Source organism: Plasmodium cynomolgi, chromosome 14 (assembly GCF_000321355.1).
Source record: "Plasmodium cynomolgi strain B DNA, chromosome 14, whole genome shotgun sequence".
NCBI lineage: Eukaryota > Apicomplexa > Aconoidasida > Haemosporida > Plasmodiidae > Plasmodium > Plasmodium cynomolgi.
In genome coordinates, this window is record NC_020407.1 from 424396 (window position 1) to 435518 (window position 11123).

The 11123-nt window shown below is 40.6% G+C and overlaps 2 protein-coding genes across 2 annotated transcripts; one reads left to right on the top strand and one right to left on the bottom strand.

The window, feature by feature from the left end:
* Window positions 1-825: 825 nt before the first annotated feature.
* On the bottom strand, window positions 826-1908 carry PCYB_141850 (hypothetical protein; the record flags this gene model as incomplete). Its single annotated transcript, XM_004224656.1, has 2 exons — window positions 826-1748; window positions 1806-1908. 2 exons carry the CDS (start codon window positions 1906-1908, stop codon window positions 826-828), a joined length of 1026 nt encoding a protein of 341 aa, XP_004224704.1.
* Window positions 1909-4967: 3059 nt separating this feature from the next.
* Window positions 4968-6260, top strand: PCYB_141860 (60S ribosomal protein L24; the record flags this gene model as incomplete). Its single annotated transcript, XM_004224657.1, has 3 exons — window positions 4968-5147; window positions 5270-5419; window positions 6102-6260. 3 exons carry the CDS (start codon window positions 4968-4970, stop codon window positions 6258-6260), a joined length of 489 nt encoding a protein of 162 aa, XP_004224705.1.
* Between the last annotated feature and the right edge of the window lie 4863 nt (window positions 6261-11123).

Sequence of the window (11123 nt, forward strand, 5' to 3'; positions counted from 1 at the left end):
ATATAAAATTATGTCCTTTGAAAGAATATTTGGCAATGTTTATAAACAAAAATGAACCATTTAAAGAGTATACTACTTTTTTCTTTTCTCCTTCCCCGAAGTAGCATACGTAAGTACGTCGACCTTCCAACTCTGATTATACATTACCGGTTTGGGTATTCTCGTTGCAGTTGACTTTTGCCTGCGCACATTTAGCGGGGGGAGGAAAAACAGGTTTAATAATTTTTTGGAAAGATTCACAGCATAGTCAAAGGAAAAACAACGCGCAACACTTTAAGTAGGATTACCACTTGGCACATGTGTGCACATAAGTTCATTTAGGTACATAACAAATACGGCGTGTATGTTTCTGTACGGTATGCCCTGTCGCGTCATGTTGAGGCCACAGGAGCGACTCCACAAGCCTAACTCAATCGTGACAATCACGAACGAGTCGGCACAAAAGAAATACACCAAAAAGGCAAAGATAAAATAAAAATGATTCAACTCCTCCTGGGGAAGCAAAAAGTTCAATTCAAATTCTGCACTATACGCATGTGTAAAAAAGACAAACAAATTTTTCAATTGATACGGAAAAAAAAAAAAAAGGGAAGCCAATGGTGCGGCGAAAAAGGGGGTGTCCGAAACTATAAGCAAATATGTAACTAAATAGAAAAAAAAAAAAAGGAGTTTGTACACAGTGTACCGTTTGCATATGCAAGCTTCTGCCTGTGAATGGCACACGTGTCCCCTTTTGACACAAAAACAAGAAAAAAAAAAAAAAAAAATAGCTACGTAAGAGACAAACCCGTGGGGCCGCTAACTTGTGCGACTACGAAACCGCAGCTATAGCCCCAAACCCATGTACAACAATTTCTCATCGGGCAGGACGACTACCCCATCGGGCAAAGAAGAATTGGACAAATTGGACAAATGCTCCACGTGCAGCTTTTTAATATAGTACTGCACAACCTTCTCCTCACTGGATGGGGGCGGCTTCTTTTTCAATTCCTCCTCTAAAAGGGGCATGAGCTCTTTTTTCAATAACTGCAGTAATTTCTCAAAATGACTAGTGAATGTTATTTTGCAATAATGAGACGAAACATCCAAGGCAGAATAAATTAGACAAAAGTAAATATATTTTTTCCTCCTATACGCACTGTTGAACAATTCAGATATGTAACTCCACACCTCTCTCGTGTCGTTTAAAATTATAAAAATGGAAAGATGTAATCTTGTATACGCTTCGAAGCGTGAAAAATTGGAACAAATATTTTCATCATTCTCTTTAAGTATGATATTGTACAAATCAGAGTTGGCCATTTTTTTCAGCTCTGCTGATTCTTCTAAAAATATAGGAATGGTGAACATACATTTGTACGAAATTATTCCTTTATACATAAAGTACGCCTTTTTATAATTCGAAATTATCAGCGATAGGAATCCTGCCATGCCCCAAATGGTAGGTTTTGACTGATGAAGCTTTTCGTCATTTAAATTTCCCAAAATGCCATCTATTACTGAAAATAAACAATAATCTGATAAATATACATTATTTAACTTTAAAATATCATTATATAAATTTCTTAAAATTGTAAAACATTTTAAAATTTGTTCCGTTATGTTGCTGATTATATTGTTGACGCTCAGGATGGACCTTTTTATATTTCTCACAACGAGCTGTATATTTTCTTCTTTTACTGATTCGATGTGCTTTTTATATGTCAGGATGTAGATCAGTGCGCATTCTCTTGCCAAAATACATTTGTCTGAGTGATAATTTAAATTGTCAAATTTAAGTGCGCGAAAGCGTTTAAGCAGTTCACTTACGTTGTACACATCTTCGGATTTTACTATACTTTTGTTTAGTCTCTTTTTTGTTTCTTCATCTATGTTTACGTTATCTTCTTTCCATTCGAAGAATTCCATTCTGCGCAGTTTTTTTTTTTTTTTTTTTTTTTTTTTTTCCCTTCTTGCGGGGGTTGGATATTCTCCCGGAAGTTGCTTCCCCTGGGTGTCCTCGCGGCAAAGGGTTTAACGACCAACCGGCTAAGCCGCTAAACAGTTAAGCAGCTAAACAGTTAAGCAGCTAAACAGTTAAGCAGCTAAACAGATAAACCGCCAACAGGATAAATCCTTCCGCTTGCGCAGAGTAGCATGTGCGCCTTCTTTTTGCGTGTATAACTTGGGCACTCGCGTTTTTTCGTGACCATAACACTTTCAGCTTTCTCCACGGCTTTACTACCCACTGGGCGGGGAACTCACCTCAATTTGTGCAACTCCGTCGCGAGCACACGTGGGGACGCACTCGATCAGGCTCACAAATGGTCGTATAATCAGCAACACATGCACGTTGGCTTGGATAAGCGTGTGTATGTATACTTCCCCACAGCGCTCTATACTAAAGGACGCTGTTTTTTGCATATATGAGGCCCACGGTCTGCATAAAAATGGATCCCCTTCAAAATGCCACAAAGGAATCATAAAATGAGGGAAGGGAAAACTGTACAAAATAAAGAGGCAGGGGTGGAGGTAAAAAAACTGCCAATAAGAGCCACTTAAAAGGTTCTCCTCCCAATTCATTCGCCCCTTTGCGATGTTAAGATATTTGGCCAAGCCTTCCTCTCTTTTCCTTAACGACAAAAAAAAAGGTAAAAATGGGCACTCAAAGCGGTGGAAAAAAAAAATGTAAAATTGAAGCAAAACAAACTGGGAAAACTCCTCATGCTTTATTCATTTTATTTTTTAAATTTAGATATATTTATTTTTTTATTTTTCCTTCACAATTGTACAAAGCGGTCGGTCAGTCACTTCAGCAGTATTTTCCTCAGCGTGCCTGCCTTCGTAGCATCCCATACTTTAATCCTCCAAAAAACATGCTTCTGCTTAGCTCTGCACGATGCATTTGTAACGCTACGCATATCGTATGGCAGTGCCAAGTATGATGAGCAGAGTTAATCACGGGTGAGGAAAATACACGCGTGGTCAATATATGTTCCAATTCGGTTCGCTCAAACGGAGAGAGCAGATGATAAAATATAGTAAAGTAAGTAGCCCCCTTTGTAAATTTCCCCCCATGTGGTGAGAAACCCAAAATATGCCCCAAACGAATGCTTCAACACGTACCCATTTCTCTTTTCTGCACTTTTGCATGCGCAACATTTTTATGCTTTATACCTGCCTGTGGTGAAGGTTCATCGTGACTTATGATATGACCCGCACAAGTGCAATATCATCTCCCGGAAATAGGAAAAAAAAAAAGGAGGGTCTTTTAAACTTCCAAAATGTGAGGAGACTTCGCGATGTTGATTCGAGCAGGGTGAAGCCCCACTCAGTATGTATGCCAAGTAGGACATCACAAAAAAAATAAAAAAAAAATTCATGTACTCATAATACGTACGCGCAGCGAAACGTTTTGGGGCTGCTTCCAAACTGACCACATTTTTACGCTGGCACTTGGCGCAACAGAAAATGATGCGCTCTCAGGAATGTTTAAGGCAGCGCCATATAGGCTTCTCCACTGTATGCGCATAAACAATAGGTGTATTTGAGCTGATACGCATTTTTCATTTTACTATGCCATGTGCGCGCTATAACGTTGCGGCGTTTTCTTTGCCCCTTCTGGGGGGTGCCTACAAAATTGGGGACCAAAGTGAAATGCACATTGCGGCTTGAACGCACGGAGTTATGACCGCACCTCTCATCAAATGAAAAAGCGAGCTTCAATAAATGCACAGTTATTAAGGAATTTACCTTCTTTTAGATACTTCGAACAGGCACTTTTTTTTTTTTTGTGTATTTTTTCGTTTTGCAAAATGCGCAGCAGCGTTGTATATGGTTATGCCAGTAGGAGATATGACGGGACGATCACTACGACCGTGGCAAAGTGAGGGGCGGCATTGCGAAAGGGAAGCCTCGAAATAGCACCACGCATATCGCTCCCCATTATGCAAAACAAATATCACCGCCGGGTATGCCTAATTATGTACCCGCATGATGCGCTAAGCACGCACTGGTGGTATATAAATACGCCTCCGCACGTATGCATATGCGCACTCCCGAGAATTTCGTCGCTACCTCCCCATATGCCGCTTAAAACAGAGCAAAACCAAATAAATTCAGACTACCCCAAGTCAATACATAAGAAGAGGCCAGGCGGGGCAGAAGGCGCGAAAAAGCAAGCAAACTTTGCCAAAAAAAAAAAAAAAAAGTGACACCTGTCGGCTTAGCTCATTTAAAAAATTAAGTCGTTTTTAAAAAAGCAAATTTTAAAAAATGAACTTGAAAAAAAAAAAAAAAAAACAGTGACGAAAAATATTTGTGAAGAAAATATAAAAAGGTTTAATTCGAGAATCCATACATCATTCTGCCGAACGAAAATCCTATAAAGGGGAAAGTAAAGGTAAGCAGCGAAAAAAGTTGATTAAACGTTTGCCGCAAGTTGGGGCTTACCAGGCGGCTGTGCAGGGATGCACCAGCGATTGTGCGTGCCAGCGATTGTGAGTGCCGGCGATTGTGCGTGCCAGCGATTGTACGTACCAACGATTGTGCGTGCCAGCGATTGTGCGAACAAAGAAAATGTACCTGTTGAGATAAAAAGATGTACACAGAAAGGGGGATGAGGGCCCAACCCGCTGCGGGGCGGGCGCGTACGGGCGGAGTTGAGGCAGTGTATTGCAGGCAAAACGGGGAAAAAAAAAAATTATATAATAAAATAACGACAATTATGTGCTAATTAATGCTCCCTATGCTTCTACGCCATTAACGAACGCATGTCACCGCGTTAACCCGTTGCTATAAACCCCGTTCGCATGAAGTGTGCTTATGTGCGCATAGGGATAGCCATGTGTATGTAGGCCCACCGCACATGAAGCCAAGCGTGCCGTGCTATGTATAGTCTCCTGAATGAAAGTATCAACCCCACCCCTTTAACTGCAACCCCACATCTTCAGGTTACATAAGAATCGCCTAAGAACCGAACGCAAACCATGTCGTCCATTAAGACAACAGTAAAAACGGAGGCGTGCTCCTTTAGCGAGTACAGGATATACCCAGGAAGGGGTCAAAAATTTATTGCGAGGGACGGAAAAGTCTACTTTTATTTATCATCCAAATTTGCCTCTCTTGCGCTTCAGAAGAAGAAAGCAGCCAAGTTGAGATGGACACAGGTGAGTCTATTCACGATGGAGAAATTGGGGTTTTTTTCCCCATGTGGGGATACTCCTTTGGCGTCCGCATTTTCGCAACTTCCCAACTCATATGACTCATATTCCTTCAATCCCCAACGCAGACTTGGCGACGAAATAACAAGAAGACCAAAATTGAAACAACGCAAAGGAGGAGGTACAAGAAAACCATTAAAGTGCAGAAGGCGGTCTGCGGTTTAACCGTCGAGGACATACGAAACAGAAAGGCCTACGTCCAAAGTATTGAAGCCAAGGTAAGGGCCGCATGAAAAAAAAAAAAAAAAGAAAAAGAAATAAAATAATAAATATAATCGTGAACTAATTAGTGAGCAAATTAGTGAATAAATAAACGAGGGAATAAAAGGCACGTGCCGTGCAGCGCAAACATACCGCCAGTGGCACCCACCCAAACCCCGTGAACCGTTCGAACGAACACGCACTGAAGTTTAAGAGTCGTGAAAATATCAACTGAAAAAAATATGTTCATGTAGTAAAACTTCAAAAATTAAAATCGGTTTTAATTTTATATACAAAATATATAATATCCTTTTAAGGCAAAATGGAATGTTTTATTCCCTTTTTGTTTTATATGATATTATATATTTGTATATGCAAATGCCCCTTGTGTGTTTTTTTTGTTTTCTTTCCTATTGAGCTTAAAGAACGCAAGGGGAAAAACCTACAACTTACACCTCCAACATTGTGTGCTGTGCATAATACCTGTACCTATGAGAGATGTGCACTGTGTAGCCTGTGACTGTGTGACTGTGTTACCGTGTTACCGTGTGACCTTTTCCGAAGCGGCGCAAAGCACTAGTCCATGCCGCAGCAGAGATATATATCTGCTTCGTTTTACGCCCAACTGAGCAGTTTTTGGCGTTCCATCATTATTATCACTACTGCGATCACACCCTCCTCTTTCTATTTGTTGTACAGAACAAGTCTCGAATGGCCGGCAAGGAGAAGGATGACAAGAAAAAGGGAAAGGACGACAAAAAGAAAAATGCAGCACACTTCCAACAGAAAAAAGATTTCTCAAAATCGAAACAAGTTAACATGGCGAAGACCAAAATGCACAAAATGATGAAGAAATGAAGTTCAACAAACTCGCATGTGTCCGTAGCCGTGCCACAACAACGCTTTGTGTGCAAATAGTGTATGTATATATGAACACACGAGAAATGGGCTAGACAGAGATATGTTCCTCGTAATGTATGAAATGTTCTTTTCTTTCCCTCTTTTTCCTTTTTCCTTTTTCTCTTTTTTTTTTTTTTCACCCCTTTTGAAACACTGCGCAGCTTTGCATTTGAATTGAAAACGACTCTATTTTTAATTGTAAAAGTAGATTTAAATAAAAGGAAAAAAAAGGGGATGTCAGCGAAGGGAGGTGTAGTACCGCCTTCATCAGCGCTGTCACGGCTTGAAAAATATATCCCCAATGTAGAATATTTACACGCATTGCGATTCCGCTCCCCTCGTGTTTCAAAAAAGGGGAAACGTGATGGGCGCACATTTGTGCAATGACGAGAAATTTTTGTTCAGTGAAATGGCACGTCTCATCGTTTTATCTCCATTGTGTACAACGCGAAATCGCAGCGGTAATGGTTAGACACCTCTCCAAATGAACAGCAGAGAAATGACACAAACTGCGCAAGTCATATATCATATTTGCAGCAACGGTTAAAATTGTGCAGGCACGATTGGGCCCTTCTTCCAATCTGCGCACATATGCGCAACGGTGTGTAATAGCCGGTGGGTTGACCGACTCCACAATGCATTTCATCTCTTCCTTATGCTGCCTTTTAAACCGCTTGTTTGCAGTGAGGAAAACGAAGAATGGTTTCACATGGGGATACAAATACGGAACCAGCCCAGCGGAACACACAACTGGAAAAAAAACATCCTCTCCTTTTCTGACCCCTCCCCAATGTATGTTAAGTTCTGCCCTGGAATTATTTATCGAAGTATTTACAAAAAGGCGCCCATAGTATTCTTTCGTTTTTTCGTTTTTTCGCTTTTTCGTTTTTTCACTTTTTCCCTTTTTCATTTTTTCGCTTTTTCGTTTTTTCACTTTTTCCCTTTTTCATTTTTTTTTCTGTGCCCCACTCAGCAAAAAAAACAACTACGTAAAAATAGACCCACATTGACATAGCAGAAGTGTACAGGGACAATTTGCAAAATATGAACGGCGCAAATAGATAAGTAAAAAGGTCTGATAAATTATACCTTGGTTGTTACCCCTCACAAACCTGTGCGGGATTATAATTTTGCTTCTCCGAACTGGGGGACGAGCAATATTCGTCGACCTCCCCCTATCAGCAGTGCCATGCCGCGGGGAAATGTACATACGTATAATATTTTACACTTTATGTCTTGCTTCCTTTTTAACATTTCCCTGCCTGGGCTGTTCTTGACGCGACGTGCCCATGTGCAGGCGTAGCTATATATGTACATACGTACGTACATACATACGTACATGCATACTCTTTCATGCGCGTGTGAACCCGTGCGTCACTCACTTTGAAAAAAATCCTGCATTCGGAAAAAGCGTATACCCATTTGGGGCTGTATGAATTGGTACGAAAAATGTGAAGGTTGAAGATATCGCGATGTCATTTTTTTTTATATCTTTTTTCGCGCCATGTGCGAAGGGGCCACTTTCGTTTTCTCCTTAGCTAACTTACCCTCTTTTTTTTCTCTGCAAAAGTGATGTGCTATTCGGAGAGTGCATATAAAAAAATGCGTACACGGAAAAAAATTATTGTAGTGATGTAAGCAAAATGAAAAGGTTAATATAGGGCCATGAAAAAAAAAAAAAAAAAAAAATCGTGGACCAAATGTATGTATCTGCTTTTCCTATCTATTTGAGTGCTATTAATTTTTGTAATTTATTTTATTTTGTTTTATTTTTTCACCATTTTTGTGATTCCTCCCAGTGTGCCCGCTTTTTCGGACTTCCCCTTTTCCCGCCCATGCGTTGCTCCTAACGTTTGTTACCTCCAGCGCCCCGTGGGTTCTACCCAGTGTGGCTTCTCCCCGCTGAGGCTTCTACCCATTGTTAGTCCTACCTCTGCATACACGTGCAATTTTGTAACAGTCTGTTGCCCGCTTCTACAAAATTGAAATATTCTTCTCCACTCCCCCTTCCTTAACTCCCACTCCTTCACCATGTAAACAGAAAAAGCCAAGAGGGATGAAAATGCCACGTACACATAAGAAATAGGAACTCCCTCTCATACCCCTTTCTCATATTTTATACGTTTTATTTTCATATAAACTTCCCTAGATGGTTTATGTTACTCGTAGTCCTTTCCATAGTGTGCACTACATTTTGTGCAAGCGAATTTTTGGTGTGTGCATTTCGTATTCCGTTATGACCTGCACTATTTCGACCTTTCTCACGTAGTACATAGTGTGCAGTTTTTACTCCTCGCTACTTTCCCATTTTACACTGCCCTTATGCGTCTTTCCCTTCTATGCCCTTCCCCCTCCGATGATCATTAAACGTGCCTTAAGCCATTTCCCCTCGCGTTCTCCATTTTTCGATATTCCAGTAAATTCCATATGGTTAACCAAATGGCAACCACGAATTACATTCACTGACGTACACACATACATACGCATATGTCTATATAAGTGCTGACAGTAACCCTACGACAAAACGTGCGCATGTGTGAAAGCCTTTCATATATGCAGCCAGTGCATCAGTGTAGCATGAAGTTACATTTTTGAAACACCTACATTATGTACATGTGTAAAAGGTGAGAATATGTTAGTGACGTGGAGATTTCCTTTTTGTGCATACAGATGCTTGTAGTTAGTACATACGCTTATAAGGGTCTCCATTTTGGTAATGGTACCCTGTTGACGAGATTTTTTTTCTTTCCTTTTATTTAAAGTGGTTGCCTTTTGCACCATTGCAAAGGTGAATATTTTTTTTTCCGCTTCTTATGTCCTTCAAAATTGGAAACCCCCTCAAAAAAAAAAAAAAAAGACAAAACTTGAACGCGTTTTGTAGTTAGTTGAATTCACTACCTTACGTTACCAATGACACCAGAATGGACATGCGAAATAGCCTATGCATAGATGCGTGAGCATACACATGTGTATTCGTACATAGGAGGAGGTCTTCATAGCACCCCTATGGGAGGAGGGGGGAGATATCTCTATGAAGGGAAATGACGGCACGTGAATGTCCTAGTGGGCGTGTTTAAAAAAATATATGCCAGGAGTGTTACCAGCACGAGTGGACCAATACACATATGTGCACTTAAGCAGCGTCTTACTTCTACGCGTCCACTAACCGGGACACATACCCATTCAGTTGCTCATTTACATATTTAGCAGAATCTGCGTATAAGCAGCTTTCCCTTGTTCACCTTTTTTAGTACTTGATTTGTGACATAACGAGATTTGCTCGGATAATTTTTTTTTTTTCAAATGTTAAGTTTATGTGAAGCTGAAGGAGGAACAAGTCTGCACAAAATATGTGAACACCACGTTTTCGACTCAACACGGGCGGATGTGTGTTTACGCTGACTTTACGTGCATCTTCTTAAATGCCGTGTGTGTGTTGTGTGCATGTAAGCGAATAGCCTTGTATATGTACACATTTAAACGCTCGCCCTTGCGCAGCTACCTCTGCACGTACCTTTGCAGATAATTTTGCCAATAACTGTGCACAATAAGTTCCCTTGCTTTTTTTGCATGTGCGCGCATCCTTGCACGTGTAGTCACTTTCCCCCGCCGCAGTGTAGAAATAAAAAAAAAAACGCGACATGGCACAGCATGAAGGAGCACCTGTTTAAAGTAAAAAAATGGACCAAACGAAACGCTGCGTTGCAATGAAGTTGTGTTTTCCCATCGACTGTGCAACGTGCCCCCCTTCCCCCCTCCTACTTACAAGCTTTACTCTATGTACACATAATTTTCATTTGGTGATTTTCTTCCATTTTGCTTTCCACACAGCGTAAGTTTTTAACGAAGCATTTATTTACTCCATCACTGCCGCATTTCCCATTTATGTGGCGAGCATATCACGTTGCACAGACGGTTTGATTGCTTTCGTGGAGTGTGTACATGTATTTATGCGCCGTTTGCGCGTACGTTTGTGTGTCTGTTTATTTTTAAGTGTCTATTTTTGCTTACGTGTATGATTACGTTCACTTTCACGTTCATGTTCACGTTCACGTTCATGTTTACGTTCATTTTCATGTTTTTTTGGTTTTCCCCTTTTTCATGTCGCTATAAATGCCCAGGCGAAAGTTCACAATTTTGCAAAGGTTCATTTTACGCATTTTGCCCAGGTGAGCGAAAAAAATGAAGGCGTAAAAAATATGCAGGAAAAAAAACGATGGTGAAAAGTCCACATGTTAAACATTTGCATGAAGACAAACAACCTCATGTGCTTTTGCAACGTGCATATGTTTTGTAAAGTGCATATATTTTGTAAAGTGCATATATTTTTTAACGTGTGTACATTTTTTTAAGGTGTATATGTTTTTTCCAGGGGGATATATTTTTCCCAGGGGTATATGTTTTTTTCCAGGGGTATATGTTTTTTGTTTCTTTTTTTGTTAACGCATAGCTGTTTTTTCACGACATAGCTGTTTCACGCCAGCTTCACTCGCACAGTTGTCCGTTTCGCGGACAGGATGAATACTAATGTGCGCACGGGAGTGAGTGCACGTGCTGCCCCCCGCGAGGACGTTCGCTTATGTACTCGCGCAGATACGCATATAGCCCCCCGCGCGCGCTTTCACGTGCACTTTCATACACAAGTACGTCCCCCCATGCGCGTACCCACTGCAGCTACATGGAAGTTTCCCTTTGCGATCATTTATAGATTTATTAAAAGCAAAATGTGTTCACCCCCCCCTCGTTATATTTCCCGCCTTGACCATTTTTTTTTCTTTTCTTTTCTGTTCTTTTCTTTCCTTTTTTTTCTTTCCTTTCCTT